The sequence below is a fragment of the Jatropha curcas genome, chromosome 1 (assembly GCF_041381405.1).
Source record: "Jatropha curcas cultivar XTBG-Jc1 chromosome 1, XTBG_Jcur_1.0, whole genome shotgun sequence".
NCBI classification, from domain to species: domain Eukaryota; kingdom Viridiplantae; phylum Streptophyta; class Magnoliopsida; order Malpighiales; family Euphorbiaceae; genus Jatropha; species Jatropha curcas.
In genome coordinates this window covers 14,647,084-14,669,432 of record NC_143151.1, presented here as the reverse complement: position 1 = coordinate 14,669,432, position 22,349 = coordinate 14,647,084, and the positions used below count along the sequence as shown (strand labels likewise).

General features: G+C 34.5%; 1 protein-coding gene and 1 long non-coding RNA gene across 2 annotated transcripts; one reads left to right on the top strand and one right to left on the bottom strand.

Moving 5' to 3' along the window:
- Positions 1-613: 613 nt before the first annotated feature.
- On the bottom strand, positions 614-4,651 carry XYL4 (beta-D-xylosidase 4). Its single transcript, XM_089724731.1, has 7 exons — positions 3,913-4,651; positions 2,945-3,232; positions 2,685-2,854; positions 2,496-2,593; positions 2,058-2,408; positions 1,459-1,869; positions 614-1,371 (listed from the first exon to the last, which is right to left on the bottom strand). Exons 1-7 carry the CDS (start codon positions 4,333-4,335, stop codon positions 800-802), a joined length of 2,313 nt encoding a protein of 770 aa, XP_089580857.1. The 5' UTR covers positions 4,336-4,651; the 3' UTR covers positions 614-799.
- A 4,630-nt stretch (positions 4,652-9,281) lies between these two features.
- On the top strand, positions 9,282-12,445 carry LOC149499042 (uncharacterized). Its single transcript, XR_016322994.1, has 2 exons — positions 9,282-9,520; positions 11,838-12,445. It is a non-coding gene; the product is annotated as an uncharacterized LOC149499042 (long non-coding RNA).
- Positions 12,446-22,349: the final 9,904 nt, after the last annotated feature.

Sequence of the window (22,349 nt, the reverse complement as noted above, 5' to 3'; positions counted from 1 at the left end):
TTCAAGGGAAAAATTATATAAAAAGTAAATTTTTGAACAAATTGCATATTATGCCCTCATTCAGGAGCAAATTTAGTATTAATAATAATAATAATAATAATAATAATAATAATAAAGTTCATCACCAAACTTGGAAAAAGCTTCCAGCGGATATGCACGTGATATATAACAACTTATTCCATTTTTTTTTTTTGTTGGTTGAATTTAATGCTGTATTTGTTGCCCAATCTGAGTTCGGGCTGCACTGACGAACGCCCCAATCTAAGTTGTGCCTTTATCTAGGAATGTATGTACTCCTATGTTTTTAAACAAATTATTCCATTTTTTTTAACAAAAAGAAAAATAGAGATATTTATGCATTAAACGGTAAAACCAATCAAATCAAACTAAATCTACTGTTTGATTAGGTTGGATTTCGATTTAAAAAAAAAAAACTAATTTTTCTTTTTCTTCAGTTCAAATCATTGTTTGTGTACCTTAAAAAATTAAATTGACCTAATCCAACAAATTAATCAAAATAAAATAAAATAAAATAAAAATTGAGCCAAACTAAGATGAACCAATATGCGTGAAATGCATAAAATAAAATAAAAAAATGGAACATGAAAGAGCATTTAAATCATAAACTTCATCAATTTGGATCTCAAAATTCAATTTTCGAACATTTTGGCTAAATGAATCAATTGAGGAAATTGTTACGACCCTCTCAATCTATTCAAATAACATATTTCCATTTTGAAATTCCTTTTCTTAAGAATAAAGAAAAATTAAATCACTGCAAAGGAGCTGAAGAATGGATTCAGATCCTCAGAGTCATGGAGTGTTTGAGGTTTCCAACATGAAGAATATGTTCTCCCAAGGCAATTTTCCGGTTTCCAAATTCATCTACCACGCTCAAATGCTTGCAAATATCTACCTTAAATTGGACAGTTGAATGTGTTTGTGCATCCAAAGAAACCTTCTCAAAATCCACCAAGTGCTTCTGTGGCGAGTTGTGCACTGATGGAGGTGTAGAGAACAAGAACACTGTATGGCTTCCTCTAATTCTTCCCATGTTTTTAACTTTCAGATGTATATCAAAAGCTAAATTTTGACAAGTACGGTCTACAGCATCAACTGATATGCATTTTGTAGATTGACAAGCATGTCCTTCCTCTAAGGGAACAGTTACTAATTTAGGGGCTTGAACTAGTTGTTGCTCGAATTTTGAATAGCTCAGCCCATCTCCAAATGAATAAACAGTTTCTCCAGTGTAGAACCTATAGGATCGACCGGGATAACCACTGGAAGGGTCTGGTCTCATATTCATATTCGTCATTGGCACTTTGTCCACATATGATTGCGGATACCATGTCATTGGCAGTCTTCCACCTGAGAAATATGTTATTTGCTTCAGTTTTTGCCTCTCTGCTCTGCATATTCATAGAATTGAATAATGAAGAAACTATAGCAACTTACTTGGATTATAATATCCAAAAATAATATCAGCAATGGCAGCTCCACCAGCTTCACCGGGGTAACCAACCCATAGGATGCTTGTGATCTTGTCATTAGATTTGGCAAAAGATACATCCATACCACCTCCAGACATTATAACAAGAATTACAGGTCCTTTGGATGCATTTGCAACTTGTGTTATTAAAAGTTGCTGCTGTCCAGGTAGAAGAATGTCAACTCTGTCGCGGCTCTCTGCCTCGATAGATTGATCAGCACCCATTACAAGTACAGTAGCATCTGCTGAGGCTGCTATTTTCTTGGCATCCTCCACTTGAGCTGTGCCGCAAGCAACATTATTGCAGCCTGGCTGATATGTGGTTGCAACTGATGCTGTTAGACCTTGCAAAGGGGTTGTATATTTGCATGGGGTACCTGCCAAAGGTACCAGTCAGCAGGAAACGAACAGGATAGGAAGAAGAAATTGTTAACAAAAAGGTTTGACTCAGTGGCATTCGTATCATCTCCAGTGCCATGAGATTGCAAGTTCGAATTCATTGGTGCCAAATTAACAGAAAAAAAATGCTTTGTTTTGGATTTAGAGTAAAATTCTGAATTCATACCCTCGTAGTTTCCGATCATTGTTTTTGTGACATTTGCATTTGGTCCAATTACTGCCAAATTTTTTATGGCAGTAGGAGATAGAGGCAATGATCCTGGAGTATTCTTTAGCAACACTATTCCTTGCCTAGCAGCTTCACGTGCAAGCTCTTGGTGCTCTGGCGTGCAAACATCTTTTGGACCAAGCTTTCCGTAGAGTTGCTTGCTAGGGTCACCATCAAAGAAACCGAGTCTCATCAAAGTGGCAAAGTTATTTGAGACTGCCTTATCAATCGCAGTCTCATTCACTAATCCACCTTTTACTGCTGCTTCTGTATGTTGGCCTAGGAAAGATCCACAATTGAGATCTAACCCTGCAAAATTTAATAATTAAACATTTTATGTCAAAATAAGAAGTTGGAGGATTGAAAATTATTTAAGTGAAGTCAGGAGCTAGCTACCTGCTAAGATAGATACAGCTGCAGCTTCTTCTGGTGTTTTGGTATAATGTTGGGAATTGTAAAGCACATCTACTGAATCACAGTCCGAAACTATGTACCTGCAGAAACCAAATACCCATCCATTTAAACTTAATCATCAATTATAAACCTGAATAGCAGTAACTATTCTTGGAGAGAAATAATTATTACCCATTTAGTTTCCATTGGCCTCGTATGACCCCAGAAAGAAGGTCTGGGTCAGCACAGGTAGGCTTACCATTGACCTTATTGTAGGAGCACATGACACTTGCAACGTTTCCATCAATGACACAACTCTTGAATGGTGGTTGGAATGTATCATCTAAATCTTGTTTTGTTACCTAATTCGCATGCAAAAAATGATAAAAGAATGACACTCCTATCCCTCAAGAATAATAATATTAATTAATTGTCTAATGAAGGCTAATTACCACGGCGTTAAAATGGTAACGATCTGTCCCTTTCCAATTGTCTAAATCATAGGCTGTGTAATGTTTACAACACGCTGCAACCTTAAGCTTATCTGAATCACCGTCATCCCTTTGTTGTAGACCTCTAACATAACCTGATCCATATTTACTCGAAAGCAATGGGTCTTCCCCTGGAGTTTCTTGGCCTCTTCCCCATCTGGGATCCCGGAATATGTTAACATTTGGTGACCAAAATGTCAAACCTGCCAATCCCACATTATACATGGCCCTAGCTTCAGTGGAAACCACCTAGCAAAAACAAAACCATCATCGTTTTTGTTATGCTGCTATGATCACAAGACACTGAAAAAACTGCAATCATTTTATAAATTTAATATTATTGTAATTATTATTGGTCAGATCATCATTTCTGATAACGTCAATTACACTCGTTCATTATACAAGAAGCATCACTGCTGTAGAATCGCAATTATAAATGCACCCACCTTATATATATATATATATATATATATATATATATATATATAATTCAATTGTATCCTCACCATAAATATCAGCATCCAATGTAACAACCATAAGACTTTATTTTATACCTAATTGAGTTGAAAGACTAACTATATGTCTCCATCCACCTCCTGTATCCAAAGATTTTGGGCCTCCTGTACAGCTAGATGTTTTGACCATAAATAATTTAAGTGTACAACTTACGCCAAATCTGGAAGATTATTTCACAGTATTTTAGAATTAATTTATGAATTTCAATTAAATAATTTTCTTTTGCCCATGAGGAATCCTCAAATTACTAATTTTCAGTGTGAGTAAAATCCGGTTCAAAACTAATCCTCACAATTTTTTGCAGCTCTATTTATTCAGTTGGGAAAAGAACAATGTCGACGAATTCTCAAGTTACTAATTTATCCAAGAATGTAAACAATCAAGAACAAGTAAAATGGTGAAGTAAAATTTACCTTTCCAATGGCTTCAAAAAGGGAAGTGTTAAAGGAAGCAGCAGTTAAGATGACCTGAGGAAAGCTTGTAGCTCCAGGTACCAAACTGGAGAAATGGGTACCTGGACCCACATAAGAGACTCCATGTAAAGCCTCAGACCACCACTCGTACTTTGGTATGCCGAGTCTACTCACACTCCCAGCACTGTTAACCAAGAAGCTAATTTTCTCTTGCAATGTCAGTCTCTCCACCAAGTCTACCACTCTCTCATTTATTCCCAACGACACATTGCAAAAACCAAAACTCGCCACCGATGGATTCTTCGAAACATCACAGGCGAAAACAGGCGATGGTTGTGCTACAACTTGGTTTCTTGAACTCGAAAAGAAGACAAATAAGCAGAGGAAAACAAAGACCTTCGGTTCTCTGTTTCCAGAGGCCATTAAGGAATGTGCAAGGTAGAAAAAAATGAAAATGTCAAAAGAATCGGGTATCTTTCTTGAGCGTATAAGTCTTACAATATATTTCAAAGGAGCAAGTTGTTTTGTTGTAGCCCGTGAGGGATGATTGTAAGGAAGGGAGGCAATTGGATAAAGACAATATAAATTTTTCTGCAAAGTTTGTTTGTGCAGAGGCCAATTAGAGGGGAATCTATTATTTCAAGAAGTTATGCAAGCTTGTAAACGAGTCCGTGATGGGTTTCTCGTCTTCTATGAGAGGGCGGCTTTTGTTTTCTAGTTCTGCACTTTTTGCGTGTGAGAATGCTGGAATTTTTGAGTATATATAAGAGACAGACTAGCATATAATGCACTGTACTATAATAATCGTCATCAGTGAGCAAGTGGAGATAGTTTCTTTTTATCTCGATAAATTGCAGGTTTCTCGCATGAGTACCGATATCCATCGGCTTTTATCATACGTACAAGCTCATGTAGCCGTCGCTTGGATATACTGTAATAAAAAGCTACATTATAAATATATCTATACATATATCTATCTATACTATATATAAATGGAAACATAAAAGGGATAATAAAATTTTTGGTATCGCTGTTAATAAAATTTAAAATATCTTTAAATATCTTTAGTAATGATCAATTAAAAAATTATAGTTTATTAATTGATTGGATATAATTTATAAATATTATTTATTAAATAAAAAATATACAGATAATTAAGCATAAAAATAAAAAAAATAAATATCACTTATTAAAATAAATATTGTGATTTTTATAGATATATTAAAGCACCTATATATTTCAATTTAATAATCAAAATTAAAATCTAGGTTATTGTAGTAAAAATGTTCAAAATATTTTGACTTAGTGAATTAAAAATAAACTAAACTTCAAAATATATAATTAATTCAACTTTTAATTGGCTTAAAATTCTTACAGTTAATAAGTAAATTAAATGCAACCAAATTAAAACCCAAAATAAATTGATTAAGTATAAAATTAACCTTTCATCCATTTGATTAATTAGATAATTAAATTCAACCAGAATTAAAAGAAGTTTCAAAATTAACTTAAGGTTATATCTAAACTAAAATCAAACGGATAAAAGTTGAACCACAACATATATGTCAATGACTTGCATTTTAATCGATGAATCTTTAATAGAAAGATAGTAGCAAATTTAAAAACTAAATTAAACTTGAAACTTTAAATACTTAAATTCTCAAATTAAATAAGTCAAATTAATAATAGAAAATAATTATTTTTATTCTATAATATGGGGAAAATTATTGCGGCAGTTGCTTGAAAAATTATATATAATGCAGTTATTTGCTACGGATTACTTTAAAAATAATTCATATTAAGTCCAACCCCTTGAATAAAACTTCAAATAAAATAAAAAAAACTTCAAAACCTTCTTCTAATTTTTCTTCCCGTAGACAAAGGAAGAGTATATGAAAAAAATTTACTTATTAGATGTTAAATAAGTTTTAAATATTAGAATTTCCGTGCAAGTAACTTCATGACAATCAAAGGGATTACTGTGACTTCTATAGAATTATATTCAAAACAAAAATTATCTATAAGCCGAAAAGAATGAAAATCTTTTTCTTATTGAAAACTAACAATTCAACTTAATAATCAATACCAATAAATAAATAAATATCGATATTACATATAAACGTGAAAATAGAAAAAATAATGAAAGTTTCGATATTACTCTTAATGAAATTTGAAATATCTAAAATAGCTTTAGTAATAGCCAATTAAAAAATTATATTTTATTAGTTGATTGAGTATAATTTATAAGAATTATTCTTTAAATAAACACATATAGATAATTAAGTTTTATCTTTTTCCAATTTATTTTTTAATAAATATATATGATAATGAGACATTTGAAAATTTTTATATTTTAATTTAATTTTATTATAATTTAAAATAAAATTTTTATAATGAGACATTTGAAAATTTTTATATTTTAATTTTATTTTATTATAATTTAAAATATTTTATTTAGGAGAGAGATAAAAAAAAATTGTATATTCTTTTTTCTTTATATCTGTATAATTTGATTGAATATATATTTTTAAAAAATATTATTAATTAATTATATTACTGAAAATCTGAGATTTGAAAAAAACATAAAGCGGGATTTCCTCTCCATTTAAAGAATACTTTTTTAATAACAACTTTGAGATTTTAAATAATTGTACAAAAAATATCATTGGTTTGAAATTGCAATTGAAACATAAATATGATTGTTGAGAGTATATTTATTTTACTAATTAATATTGTAATTAAGCATGCACATGTAATATAATTAAAAATGAAAAATAATGTAAAAAATTCAATAATGTAAAACATTATATTATATATCTAAATGAAAGTAGTATATATTATATAAAAATAAAAAAAATTGAATTCATACTTTCAATAATAAATTTTTCACAATTTCTCATGTTTGTTGTAGAGATTATAATTCATAAATATATAAACGTAATATTTATAAATGAAAAAAGTTAAATCTGTCGTGGGATTTGATAAAATCTCATATTTCTTATAGGATTTCTAGAAGTAGTTTAATGCAGAGGATAAGCCGAGCCGAGCCGAGCCGAGCCGAGCGAAAAACAAGGGCGAGAGGAGCCGATAAAACGCACGAGAAAGTGCAAAGTCCAGTTGCTGTGGTTGTTTCATAATAACTTGAGATTCAGTGTAACACATATATCTGCCCGTGATTGGTCGGTGGTGATTCATTTCAGCTTCCAAAACACTTCATCGCATACGATCAAAAAAGGATGGCCCCAGCGCCTTCCAATAACAAATGCCTACTTTGACGTGGGACCCATCTCAAATATCATATGCCTGTGCCAGCCATAACTGGTCCAGCTAGGATCCACTACTGCTGCTTTAACATTTACCCTATCTACTGCTTTAACAGCTGCCCGTCTAAAATAAGATCACCTTTTTTTTTTTTTTTTTAATTTTTTTTAAATTCATTAGAGGTTTTTACAGATCAAAATGATACCGTGTACTATATAATATGGTTAGCCCTCCACTTAACTTATTAAGTTGGTGATAACAACTGTGATTGAGAAAATTCAAACTCAAGACCTCCCGCTCCTCACATAAATAAAAAGACTAACTGGACCACCTCTTGATTGGCTAAATGAGATCACTTTTTATTTATCCATCGGTTATTTAATTTAATTATTTTTTATTTAGTTTAATAGTTAGAGAAGCTCTGTGGATTTTTTAGTCAACATCAATACCATATGAATATCAATGTCAATACCAATTTTTTCTTTGTCAACATCTACTCTGTCCATGTCAATGTAAAATCCACGAAATTAACAACCTGAATAAATTACTATTCTTCTATTTTGGTAAACTAATATTTTCTCATACTCATTTTATTACTTGTTGCTTTACCATTTTAAAAAGCAACCATTCTCTTCATTCAAATCTTATATTTAAGTTTTTGTTAAAGTGTATGAGGGAAAACAAATTTGTATGGAATTATTTTAGCTCTAAATTTTGTTTAACTTCTACAAAATATGTATATTAAACACCATGGTCATAAGATTCTCACATAAATTATTGAATTATATTGAAAATATTAAAAGAATAACAAAAATCAAAAAGTTAATATAAACAATTAAATGGTTTGAAATAAAAATAAAAATATTCAATCAATACCCATAAATTAAAAACTTTTATTTAATTATAGTAATAATGTTATTGAAAACAAATAGGCAGAGGGAGAGAGATTAGATAAAAATGTCAAACCTTCAACCTTTTGGGAAAAAAGAGAAAAACAAATAAACTACTTACAAGAATTCAAATCCACGGTAACCATTTACCAAAATCTCCTTATTTCATCTTCAAAACCCAACTTTTTGAAAGCTATGAATTAGTTTGAATTAAAATTAATAATTCAAGAATAAAAAAATTAATTAACAATGATAAGTGGAGGAGCTTGTAATTTATTTTTGATAACGAAACAAAAAATTGCTAATAGCGAAATCAATAAACCCTTCATGAGCAAAGAAAATAAAATTTATTTAATAGCCCAGGCAAAAAAAAAAAAAAAAAAAAAAACAAAAGATTGTAACACCCATTGTTTGGTCCCTTATAACTAGATAATATGAGGCACAAAACTAATCATACTAATAACTTAACTAAACCTAGTCATACAAGCTTTAAACCATAATATTACATATTACATGACTTAACTCCAAAATGGCGGAAATAATTTTTCGATAAATCTTGTAAAAAAACTGCAAGAGTTTTCCCTATATATTCAATATTCTCAAATTACAAAACATGCTAAAAACACTTCCAATAATGCATACAACTTATCCAAACTCCAATATGCTCAATTGTCATCAATACTCAATCAACTTTAATTGAAATATCATGTTATTTATTTTTTTAAAAAAAATTTTGAAATTTAGTTAAGTCAAAAATCTGAATTTCAATCTCATTGGCTACGAGTGTCGAATAATTTGATTCCAAGCCCAAATTTGCAAAGTTGGACCCAAGCCCAAAGACTTATTATCAAAATTTTTAGTCGAGAACCTTCTGAATGTTTCAAAATAAATAAATTAAATACTAAAAATTAAATATTAAGTTAATTATTATTATTAATTGTCGTACACTCAAATATTATTATTATTATTATTATTATTATTGTTAAGTAATAAAATTAATTAGTGAAGCTTTAAATTATATGAAGGAAGACTCTGGAATCAAATCCAACCAATTAAAATCTAGAGTCTTTTACCAAACCGAAGGTTTATTATGAGAACTAGAGAGAAAATCAGAGAAACCAGAGGTTGAACCGGGTCAAACCCAAATCAGACCAAGAAGTTTCTAGCTAATGATAAAGGAGAGAGAAAGTGCCAAAAAAAAAAGATAAAGAGGAGAACTTTTAACAAAAAGAAAAATCCTTACCCCCTAATTCATTATCGTGCGATACCTCTCCTCCTTCCTCGATCATATTCCAACCACTGCTCGACAAGAGCAAGGTGGAGTTCAGCTCCCTTCACGCCACCGGTCGAGTTTCTTGCCTTCCTTCGTGCAAAACGGACCTGCAGTGGTGTGTATTGAAGCTGCCTCCTTCAACAGCTCCCTCTTCTTTGACTTTTTGCCGACTTCTTTCGAGTAGGTAGGCTGATCACTGCTCTCTAATATTTCTATCAATGATTTTGTTGCATAGTTGTCTGTTAATTGGAGATTTTAAAAGGATTTAAACATAGGTTTCAATTGGGGGTATTACAGCGTAAACACATTTTCTTCATTTCTTTGCTATCATTTTCTTTCCTTTTTCTTCCTCTTTTAGCCGATTGTCCCCTCTCCCTCCCTTTTCATTTTCTTTTGTTTTTAACACACCAATTACCCTAAATCATCCTAATTAAACCCAAAGCCAATAAGCTATATGGAAGTTTGGGGCTAGTTTTGATGATTTTGTCTTAAGAGTATTCAAGAACTTGGAGATTTAAGATATAACAAAGAAATGTGAGCCATTTCAAATTGATAAGGGGAAAAAAGGTGTAGGGATTTTTATTGAAGATTTTTAAAGCTCGATTTGAGGTAGTTCTCATAAATTCCATCTCTTTATCTATTTTCTTGAATTTTGAATTCTAAGGTTCTATGTTAGAAATTTGGGAATTATGTGATTTTTGGCTTGAGTAATGTATGCTATTGTTTTAATTGTATTCTTGGGTGGTTTTTTAAAGCTTGGTATATGATCAATTACATGAGAAAAGATTTTCTCCCTCTCCCTTACTTTGGCCGAACCACCTCTAGGTGGGGAAGTGTTATTTTTCTTTCATTTAAATGGTGGAAATACTCCTGAAATTTATGCTAGTAAAGTAATTTAAATGATGAGAGATTATCTTGAAATTTTACCTACTTTTTCTATTTCTTTAAGTATGAAAAAATTGGGATTTTTGTTACTAAGGCTTATAATTGTTTAATTTGATCTTTTGCATTTTTCATTTGTATCTGACTTCTTCATAAAAGTTGTAGGTCTACTTCTTAGCTTCCTAACTCATTCTCTTATGTCCAATTTAGATGCTTATAGCTCAATTTTTATGATTAAAATACCAAATTGGTTCTGTTATGCCAGCCCATTTTTGTATATCCGAATTGATTACCCATTTTGGACACTAAAATGGCAAGATTATATCTTGTGTCATTCATGAAAGTTGTTGACAGATATATTAAGACTTCATTGGATTTGGAAGGATTTGTTTAATTTGAATGCTTGGATTAGTAGAAATAAAATAAACATGAAATTTGGAAGCGTTAAATTAGGTCTGAGCTGTTGGTCTATGTTCTTGGCTTTTTTTCTTACCATCTTAGAGATTGATCTAGATTGTAGTTCCTTGATACCATTTGAAGTATTTTTTCTTATCTTTCTAATGAATTAAGTTGTACTTAATTTGGAGACCTACAACTCAAGTTATGCCCTAAAAACACAACAAAGGTCAATGTTACGAAAATGTTGGAAATTTCTTATTTTAGAACATTTGTTCACAAAACTCTCAAAATCTTGTCTGATTTATAAACACACCTTAATGAAATAAATTACACATAAAATTACTCAAGAAATACTGAATATAATGAAAGTAACTATATATATTTTTGTCCTTATCACATAGGCCATGGAACTTACTTGTTTAGCATAATAGTATGATTATTTATATTTAAGAAATGTTATGATGAAATTCTTTTATAAATATATGTATCAAATATGAAAAAATGAATTTTATGATAAGAATTTCCTATGTTAGGTCATTATGCAAAAGGCATGAGTTTCATGATTTATTTGAATTCTAAATTAAGAATTTATGATAATTAAGTGATATTGGGACTTGTGATGCTAAGATTAATTGAGTTTTAAATTGCATGATGGAAATCTCTTATGAGAAATTTTCCTACGTATGACAATGTGAAGGAATGTTATGTACCCTAATTGTCTTTATGCTATTAATGAATAAGAAATCTTGATTTTTTTTTTTTGTGATGCTCAATACGTAGTATGAATGTGGTATGAATATCCTTATTATATCATGAGAACTTGTAAAACCCCTATGACTTAAGTCATACGTAATTTTGGAAAAATGCTAAGTAAATGCATGTTTTGAGTGTGTTTAAGTTTATTATGATAAATTATGTGTTTCAAAAGAATTTATGAAATTAAAGAAAAGGTATGATCCTAAGAATAGTTTCTATGACTTAAATGTGCATATGATTGAAAATGACAGGAAACTTGGATTTATACCATGGGTATTACATGTTTTGTTACATGAATGTGCTCATATATGTTTGAGAATTGCTTAAATTGAATTAGTTGGTGATTATAGGATTGATGAAAAAAATGACTTTAATGACAAAAATTTCCTATATTAAGGTTACTATGTTGAAGTATGAATTTCATGGTTTATATTTGAATTCTAAACCAAGTGATACGGATCAAGGGAGCAAGATGAAGGATCCTCTAACTCTACCTGCGGGGCCAATCAAAAGAGCTCGTGCAACCAAGCTACGAGCAACCTTGAATGCATTTGCTCAAGAAAAAATCACATTGGAGCTTCAAGATCATAGTTATTCAAGATGTGAGATTGAACTTGAAGAAGCACCAAAGTTTGTTATGGTGCTTGAGGCATTCAAAGAGGCTGCCCATTGATGCATTTTACATGTTCTATACTTAGGCAAATTTAGGAGGATGTTATTTCATTATGAGCTTTAAGTATGGGCTGTGTAGGGCCTCTGGCTCATTTGTCCTGTTTTGTTTAAATTCTTTTAGTGGACTTAATTAATTAGTCTAAGGCTGGTTGGGCTTATTTTCCAGAGTTGGGCCAGCCCCAGATTAGTTAATTTTTAAAGTCAGGCTTGTTTTAGTTAGTTAGCTTGGGCTTGTATTTAATTAAGCCCATTTGGGCCACATTAGGTTTAGGCCTAGACTAGCTTAAGTTAATAGCTAAATTAGGTTTAGCTTAGGTTATTTATATTATGTTGTAAGAGCTACATGGCAGCCAACATTGAATTAATCCAAAACAAACGTTTTTCTTTGTTCTTTCAAGAATAGGCCGTGTTCTTCATCATTGTATGAACAGAACCAAATATCCTTAGTAATTAAGATTGTGAGTTCTACAAGATTAATTGCGCCAAGAATTTCAGAGTTGTTTTCAAGAGTACATGAAGGTAAGTTTCTGATTCTTGTTTTAAATTCCTTGCTTTCTCTCTTCAAGAGTACTTGGGGGTTTAAGGGATTGACAGGGTACTTCCGTGATTGCATGCTTTCCGCTAGATTTTCCTTGTTGATTTGCAAGAGTACTTGTTAATTACCTAGGATCGTATTATTTGGTATCAAAGCACCGTGGTTGTGGATTTCAATCTATCCTAGGGTTAGGGACTTAAAAAAAAAAAGACGAAAAAGAAAAAAAAATTGTGAGAATTTAGTTGCAAATTCGCATTGAAAAAAAAAATTATCATTCGTTTCTTACTTGAGAATTGATTTGTGACAACCCAAAATTGCGCACTGAAGTGCTTTCACATTCTAGCATTGCTGTAGTTACATATTGTTCTTGGGAAATTTTCTTGAGTACTAGCTTTGATAATTAGATTAATTAGGTCCATAGTTAATTTTGCTTTGTAGTGAATTAACTTCATTCATCTTGTCCAGAATTGTCTATTTGTTGATTATTGTATTCTGCTATTTGTTTGTTTGGAACAATTAGAGCTGTAGTAGTTAGGAAATTTTGGATTTCGCACACTCAGGGAGAAGCACGCCCGTGCCATATTCTAGCACGCCCGTGCTCGCCTCTGGAAGTCTAGGTGATTCTGCAGGCTGGGAGAAGCACGCCCGTGCTACCTCCATAGTCCACCCGTGCTAGCCTCTGGAAGTCTAAGCACACCCGTGCCAAACATAGCACGCCCGTGCTAGCCTCTGGAAGTCCAAAACTTGCCCGTGCCGTTCCAGCACACCCGTGCTTTGCCTCTTGTCATTGCTAAAGTGTTATTTGCTTGTTCCTTCACTTTAGTTTATTAGCTTCAAGCAATACGCCTTCTTGTTCTTTTATTGCAATTCGAAATGTTGTGATGTCTTGATAAAGCTTGTGCATTATTTAGTTATATTCTTTGCTTTTCTAACTTTCTCTTGACTTTTGTAGCAACTTTGGGATTTTGAAGTGCAATTATTCAAGTGGAAAGAGTGGTAAAAGGCTAGAGTGAAACCCATATATATAGAAAAGCCAAATAAAGAGAGAAACACGTGAGGGAGTGATAAACTAACTATTTCCTTTAGTTTTGTGTTTGCTATTTTATTTCAGGATGTCTGATTCATCTAGGGGTAAGAATGACAGCCCTCTCAAGGTTGAAGATCACACAGACCATGAGGCCCTAAAACACTTGAAGGGTCAAGGTAAGCTTAATAAAAGGCATGGTAAGTGGGTTGAATTTATTGAACAATTTTCATATGTGATTAAATACAAGCATGGAAAAGATAATATTGTTGCTGATGCATTGTCAAGAAGATATACTCTAATTACTGCTCTTAGTTCTAAATTGCTTGGATTTGAGTATGTTAAAGACTTATATGTGAATGATTCTGACTTTGGCAACATATATGTAGCATGTGAACATGGAGCATTTGATAAGTTCTATAGACATGATGGATATTTGTTTAAGGGCAGCAAACTTTGTGTGCCTAAATGTTCTATGCGTGAATTGCTTGTGCTTGACTCTCATAGTGGGGGATTGATGGGACACTTTGGGGTACATAAGACTTATGATATGTTGAATGAACACTTTTATTGGCCTCATATGCATAAAGATGTGAAAAGAGTTTGTAATTCTTGTATTGCTTGCAAACAGGCCAAATCTAAGTCTATGCCTCATGGATTATACATGCCTTTACCTGTTCCTAGTTCTCCTTGGATTGATATATCTATGGACTTTGTACTTGGGTTACCTAGGACTAGGCATGGTAAGGATAGCATATTTGTTGTTGTTGATAGATTTAGCAAGATGGCTCATTTCATTCCTTGTCATAAAACTGATGATGCCAATAATATTGCTGAATTATTCTTCAAAGAAGTGGTAAGATTGCATGGGGTACCAAGAACTATAGTTTCTGATAGGGATGCAAAGTTCCTTTCACACTTTTGGAGAGTTTTGTGGGGTAATGATACGAAATGGCTACCACTCAAACATAAAGCTCAAGGAAGCATGGAGAACATCTAAGTTTCTCACATTAATAGAAGCACATGTTGAATGGGAACATGAATTGGTTAGCACGCCCGTGCTAGATGGCACACCCCAGGCCGTGCCCTCGTCTGACTTGCTGAGGAAAACAACTACCTTGAAGCACACCCCGTGCCAAATAGCACACCCAGGCCGTGCTTCCCTCTGACTTTGAAGCACCCCCGTGCCAAATAGCACATCCAGGCAGTGCTTCCCTCTGACTCTCACGAGGGAACTCCTACATTGAAGCACGCCCGTGCCAAATAGCACACCCAGGCCGTGCTTGTCCCTGCCTCTCAAATATTAGTTAGTTATTTTTTGAGTTTTTACTTTGCTAATGGGTTGGGCCTCCAATATTTCGGCCACCCTTGAATAATTAGCCTTATTTTGATTAGATTTAGTCAATCTTTAGTGGATTTGGATTAGATCTCCAAATCCTTAAGTTGTTATGATTTTGTTAGTCAACTCCTTAGTTGGTTTAGATTTGCTAATCCTACTCCTTAGCTAACTCTAAATCCTCTAAGGATCTGGACCTCTTAGATTAGTATAAATAGCTTGTTATTTTGTAATTATTCAATGAATTAAAGACTACTTCTTCATGCTTAGGCGTGTTCATGTTTTTAGAGAGTGTGAGATTGCATTCTTCTAATTGCATCAAGAATCAAGGTAAACTTATCAATTCTTTGTGGCGTTTATCTTATTCTTTTACTCTATTATTGGTGTTCTTGCTTCTTTAAGCTTTGGGTGCCATAGAGGGGAATTTATTCTAGATCTTTGATCTATTCCAAAACTTGTCATTGAGTTCATGAAATTTATTTTCATTGGGTTCCGCGTCAGTTTGGTATCAGAGCCAAAGATTAAGGTAAATTCTTATTTATCTTAGCTCTAGGATCTGTGTTTATTTGTTTTTCTTATTCTTATTGTTCTTGTGTTTGTTTTCTTCTTCATCTTATTTCTTTTGTGTTTGTTTTCTTGTTTGATTGTTTCAATTCGTTTTTGCTTCAATTTAATTTAGTAATTTCGTGCTTGTTTCAATTCTGGAAGTTTAGATCTTAGATCTTGTTGCTAAAAAAAAAAAAAAAAGAGTATAGAAAGAAAATTTCGTCCACCATTGAAATTGCTTGTGTGGATCTTGATTTTGTTCCTGCAACCAAGAGATTTGATCCTAATTCAAAGGGATTTTACCTTATTTTGTGGGATTTTGCCATAATTTGTGGGATTATTCCTAATCCTTAAGAGATTTGACTATATCTAGTGGGATTGTGCCTAATCCTAAGGGATTTGACCATATTTTGTGGGATTTAGTTTATCCACTATAATCTTGTGATAAAAATCCAATCTTAACTACTTGTGGATAAGATAACAAAGATTAGTTGACCATATCTTTGAGATTGAGAAAATCTACTACAATCCTTGTCAAATCTAAGAATCCTACTTAAATTGGGTTGCATTAAAAAGGGAACAAGGCAGCACGCCCGTGCTACACCTCAAGCACACCCGTGCTAGATCTTGCCTACCACTTGTTGGACTAGGCCTAATTACACACGCCCGTGCTCTGTTCTAGCCCTATCTTAAAATTGTGTTCTTTTGATTTTTTCTTTGTTTGCTTGCTTTGTTTTGGGTAGAATTAATTAGGTCCATATTTGGTTTGCTTTGTAGTAAGCTAAATTCATACATTATATCCTAAAATTGTCTTTTAAATTCTAGTTTCTTGTTTTTGTGTGAACTTTCTATTGCTTCTATTACATTGTTAGGGTGTGTTTGGTGTTCACTACACTCTAATTGATCATTAAAGTAGTGCATTGTTTATGTTCTTGTGCTACTGTCCATATCGTTTTGAGTCTTCTTTCTAGAATTTGTGCTTGCTTTTCATTGTTAAGTTTTATTCCTTGATTCTAAACGTGCTTTTGAGTTGGTTGGTTGAACTAAGATTCTGAAGTTCAATTGGAAGAATTGCAAGGAGTGATTAAAGAGTGTAAACACGTGAGGGAGTGATTTACCAATAACTCAAATCTTTTTGTGTTTTTCCTCTTTGAATACTAACCATGAGTACAGATAATAGTGAGGATGAAAGTCAAATAGATGATTCCCAATTAAAACTTGTAATGGAATCAATCCAAGAACAGTTTGAAAGCTTCAACAGTTTCTTCCAAGATATGAGAAAGGGTTTGAAGGAGATCAAAGCTGCCCAACGCTCTAATACAACAAGAGCTCGTCCTAGTACTACACTAACCAGATTTCAAATACCTAAAGATGAGGAGGTCGATAATCCTAATTGTTACTTTAGGAATTTGAACAATAATTCAGGAAGGATGCAAGAAAGGAAAAGTGTGGATTACCTCAATAGGTATCCATTCACAAAGGATGGGTGGATGACTGGTTCAAATTCATCTTTCTCAAAAGAAGTGTATGAAGACCAATGTGAAAAGAAAAAGATGAGTTTTGAGACTGTCAATAAAGAAAAAGAAAGTAAAAGTAAAATGAGTGAAAACATGATAAGTGAACATAAAAAGAAAGAGGGGAAAGGAAAGGAAAAACAAATTCAACCTATAATTGTATCTTTGTGCAAAGAAGTTTGTGTAACCATCAATGATCTTAACCCATCTTTGCCAAGTATGTTTGTTGATCCTTTGCAAGAAATTGAAGATGTATTTCCAGAAGAAGATTGCCAATCTTCATTTGAGGATAAACAGATGGTTCTTGATCCATTATCACCTCAAGAAGTATATGAAGATCAAAGGAAGATAATTGAGAGAGAAAGAGAGGTTTCGACCTTGAAAGAAAATAAGAATGAGGCTTTGAGTTCAAAAGAACCAGAGTGTGAAAAGAGTGAAGAAAAAGAGGAGGAAGAGGCCACAGAACAAAAGAGTAAAAAAAGTAAGGAGGAAGAGAAAGAGGCCATAAAAGATACAAAACAAATTAATGGCCCAATTGTGTATGTGAAAAAGAAAGAGATCCAAAACAGTGTGAGAGAGGGTAGACCAGTCTTGATGATTCGGTTTAAGGAGTTTTTGCATAGTTTGACTAACATCAACACTTTTTCTCTACCTTCTAGTTCTGTTTCTTTGTTGCAGAGATTTCCTCAAAGTGAAGAAAAGCCTACATTGGTGAAGGAGATGCACGCTAAGGCTAGGATTCATATGAACATGAAGAACAAAAGCTATGCCAATCGTGCCAACAAGAGAAAAAGGCATGATGTGTTTAAACCTGGAGATTGGGTTTGGGTACATTTTCGCAAGGAAAAGTTTCCCAACCAAAGGAAGATTAAGTTTGATAAACATGTAGATAGAGCATTACAAGTCTTGGAGCACATTGATGACAACACCTACAAGATAGACTTATCAGGTGAGTATGATGTTTCCATCGCTTTCAATGTTAGTAATTTGTCTCCTTTTGACATTAATGCAGATTCAAGGATGAACCTTTTCGAGGAAAAGGGGAATGATACGAATCCGCCATCACTCATCCGTGGAACTCAAGGGGGCAAGGAGAACAACATGAAAAATCCATTAATGCTTCCTAGTGGATCAACTACAAGAAGTCATGCAAAGAAATATGGAGTAACCATGGAGAACAAGGGAGCATGGATACCTCAACTTCTAACTAAGATTCGAGGACGAATCTTTTTGAGGAAAGGGGGAATGATACGAAATGGCTACCACTCAAACATAAAGCTCAAGGAAGCATGGAGAACATCTAAGTTTCTCACATTAATAGAAGCACATGTTGAATGGGAACATGAATTGGTTAGCACGCCCGTGCTAGATGGCACACCCCAGGCCGTGCCCTCGTCTGACTTGCTGAGGAAAACAACTACCTTGAAGCACACCCCGTGCCAAATAGCACACCCAGGCCGTGCTTCCCTCAACCAAGTCAAAGTTACTGTAGAAAACAGGCCGTGCTTCCCTCAACCAAGTCAAAGTTACTGTAGACAAAGTCAAATTTACTGTAGCAGACGTGTCCAACTCAACATGTGCTTTCAATAATGTGAGAAACTTAGGTGTTCCCCATGCTTCCCTCTGACTTTGAAGCACCCCCGTGCCAAATAGCACATCCAGGCAGTGCTTCCCTCTGACTCTCACGAGGGAACTCCTACATTGAAGCACGCCCGTGCCAAATAGCACACCCAGGCCGTGCTTGTCCCTGCCTCTCAAATATTAGTTAGTTATTTTTTGAGTTTTTACTTTGCTAATGGGTTGGGCCTCCAATATTTCGGCCACCCTTGAATAATTAGCCTTATTTTGATTAGATTTAGTCAATCTTTAGTGGATTTGGATTAGATCTCCAAATCCTTAAGTTGTTATGATTTTGTTAGTCAACTCCTTAGTTGGTTTAGATTTGCTAATCCTACTCCTTAGCTAACTCTAAATCCTCTAAGGATCTGGACCTCTTAGATTAGTATAAATAGCTTGTTATTTTGTAATTATTCAATGAATTAAAGACTACTTCTTCATGCTTAGGCGTGTTCATGTTTTTAGAGAGTGTGAGATTGCATTCTTCTAATTGCATCAAGAATCAAGGTAAACTTATCAATTCTTTGTGGCGTTTATCTTATTCTTTTACTCTATTATTGGTGTTCTTGCTTCTTTAAGCTTTGGGTGCCATAGAGGGGAATTTATTCTAGATCTTTGATCTATTCCAAAACTTGTCATTGAGTTCATGAAATTTATTTTCATTGGGTTCCGCGTCAGGTAAGCTTGGAACTAAATTGCTTTATTCTACAACTTGTCATCCACAAACAGATGGACAAACTGAAGTTGTGAATAGAACTTTAGGAACATTGTTTCGTGCCATTGTGGGTAAGAACTTGAAAACTTGGGAAGATTGTTTGCCATTCATAGAGTTTGCATATAATCGTAGCATACATTCTACTTCAGGTTTTAGTCCATTTGAACTTGTTTATGGCTTTAACCCTCTAACTGTATTAGATCTTGTTCCTTTACCTTTGAATGAACTTTCTAATTTAGATGGTGCTAAAAAGGCAGAATTGGTGAAGCCTTTACATGAGAAGGCTAGAGCCAACATAGAAAAGAGGAACAAGCAATATGCTGAAAGAGCAAACAAGGGCAGGAAGAAGTTGGTGTTTATGCCAGGTGATTGGCTTTGGGTACACTTTCTCAAGGAAAGGTTTCCCAACCAAAGGAAGAGTAAGCTAGATACACGTGGAGATGGTCCATTCCAAGTCTTAGAGCGCATCAATGACAATGCCTACAAAATAGACTTGTCAGGTGAGTATGGTGTGTCTGCAACTTTTAATATTAGTGATTTGTCTCCCTTTGACATGGATGCAGATTTGAGGACAAATCTTTTTAAAGAAGGGGGGGATGATACGGATCCACTACCACCAACCACCTATGGAGCTCAAGGGAACAAGGGCCACAACAATGGCAAACCATTTGCACTTCCTAGTGGACCAATTACAAGGAGCCGTGCAAAGAAATATGGAGCAACCATGTCCTTATACATTCAAGAACAAGTCACACAAGAGCTCCATGACCTTGCTTTCAACAAGTGCTATGAAGAACTTGAAGGAACACCTAAGTTTCTCACATTAATGAAAGCACATGTTGAGTTGGAACTTGAACTTCCAACATATAGCATGCCTAAACCATGCTATGTTACCACGCCCGTGCAAGGTGGCACACACCAGGCCGTGCCCTCGTCTGACTTGCTGAGGAAAACAACTACCTTGAAGCACGCCCTTGCCAAATAGCACACCCAAGACCGTGCTTCCCTCTGCCTCTCACGAGGGAACTCCTACATTGAAGCACGCCCGTGCCAAATAGCACACCCAAGACCGTGCTTGTCTTTGCCTCTCATTAAGTTAGTTAGCTTATTTTGAGTTTTTGCTTTGTTAATGGGTTGGGCCTCCAATATTTCGGCCACCCTTGATTAGTTAGCCTTATTTTGTTTAGATTTAGTCAATCTTTAGTGGATTTGGACTAGATATCCAAATCCTTAAGTTGTTATGATTTGTTAGTCATATCCTTAGTTGGTTTAGATTTGCTAAATCCTACTCCTTAGCTAACTCTAAATCCTCTAAGGATCTGGACCTCTTAGATTAGTATAAATAGCTTATTATTTTGTAATTTTTGACATCAATTATTCAATTAACAAAGAGAGACTTCTTCTTCCATGCGTAGGCGTGTTCTTGCTTTTAGAGGGTGTGAGATTGCATTCTTCTAATTGCATCAAGAATCAAGGTAAACTTATCAATTCTTTGTGGCGTTTATCTTATTCTTCTACTCTATTATTGGTGTTTCTGTTTCTTTATAAACGAGGGGTGCCATAGGGGAGGGTTTAGTTTGATCTTGGATCTCTTCCAAAACTTCCCATAGAGTTCATGGAATAAATTTCCATTGGGTTCCACGTCAATCTGGACCCCTAACTTCACCCCAAAAGCTAGCTCGTAGGGGAAGGGCTGAACCCAGCCTTATACACTAGCCCAGGATGTACTCCGCGGGCGATGTGGGACGCATCATCCCCACCCCCATAAGACCCGACTGCCTCAGTCGGCGTTCTGACAAACCCCATGAGACACCGACCCTACGAAGCCAAAGCTCTGATACCAAATGATAAGGATCTGGACCCCTAACTTCGCCCCAAAGCTAGCTTGTAAGGTAAGGACTGAACCCAGCCTTATACACTAGCCCAGGATGTACTCAGCAGGCGATATGGGACGCATCAGCAGATGTCAACTTCCCTTTCAGCGTGTCAAACGCTTGTTGCTGTTCCTCTCCCCACTTGAACCCAACTTCCTTTTTGATTATCCCTATGAGTGGTGCTGCAATTGAAGAGAAATCTTGTACAAATCTTCTATAAAAGCTTGCCAACCTATGAAAACTCCTAACTTCTGAAACTGATTTGGGAGTTGGCCATTCTTTGATAGCTTTCACTTTCTCCTCATCTACCTTAATACCTTGCGCACTCACAACAAATCCAAGAAACACAAGTCTATCTATACAAAATGTGCACTTTTTAAGCTTAGCATACAACTGTTCAGACCTTAAAGTTTGTAATACTAGCCTAACATGCTCAACATGATCATTAAGAGACTTGCTATAAATAAGTATATCATCAAAGTACACAACCACAAATTTTCCTAAGAAAGCTCGCAAAACATGGTTCATAAGCCTCATAAATGTACTAGGAGCATTAGATAATCCAAAAGGCATTACTAACCACTCATACAAACCATACTTAGTTTTAAAAGCAGTTTTCCATTCATCACCTGGTTGCATTCTAATCTGATGATAACCACGCATTAAGTCAATTTTAGTAAAGTAAGTCGCCCCACACAACTCATCTAACATGTCATCAACTCTAGGGATAGGGTGTCTATACTTTACAGTGATTTTGTTGACCGCCCTGCAGTCAACGCACATCCGCCATGTATCATCCTTTTTGGGTACTAAAAGTACTGGAACGGCACAGGGGCTCATGCTCTCTCGCACCAATCCTTTCTCCATAAGCTCATCAACTTGCCTTTGCAACTCCTTTGTCTCCATTGGATTGCTTCTAATGCGTCCCACATCGCCCGCGGAGTACATCCTGGGCTAGTGTATAAGGCTGGGTTCAGTCCTTCCTCTACGAGCTAGCTTTTGGGGCGAAGTTAGGGGTCTAGATCCTTATCATTTGGTATTAGAGCTTTGGCTTCGTAGGGTCGGTGTCTCATGGGGTTTGTCAGAACGCCGACTGAGGCAGTCGGGTCTTATGGGGGTGGGGATGATGCGTCCCACATCGCC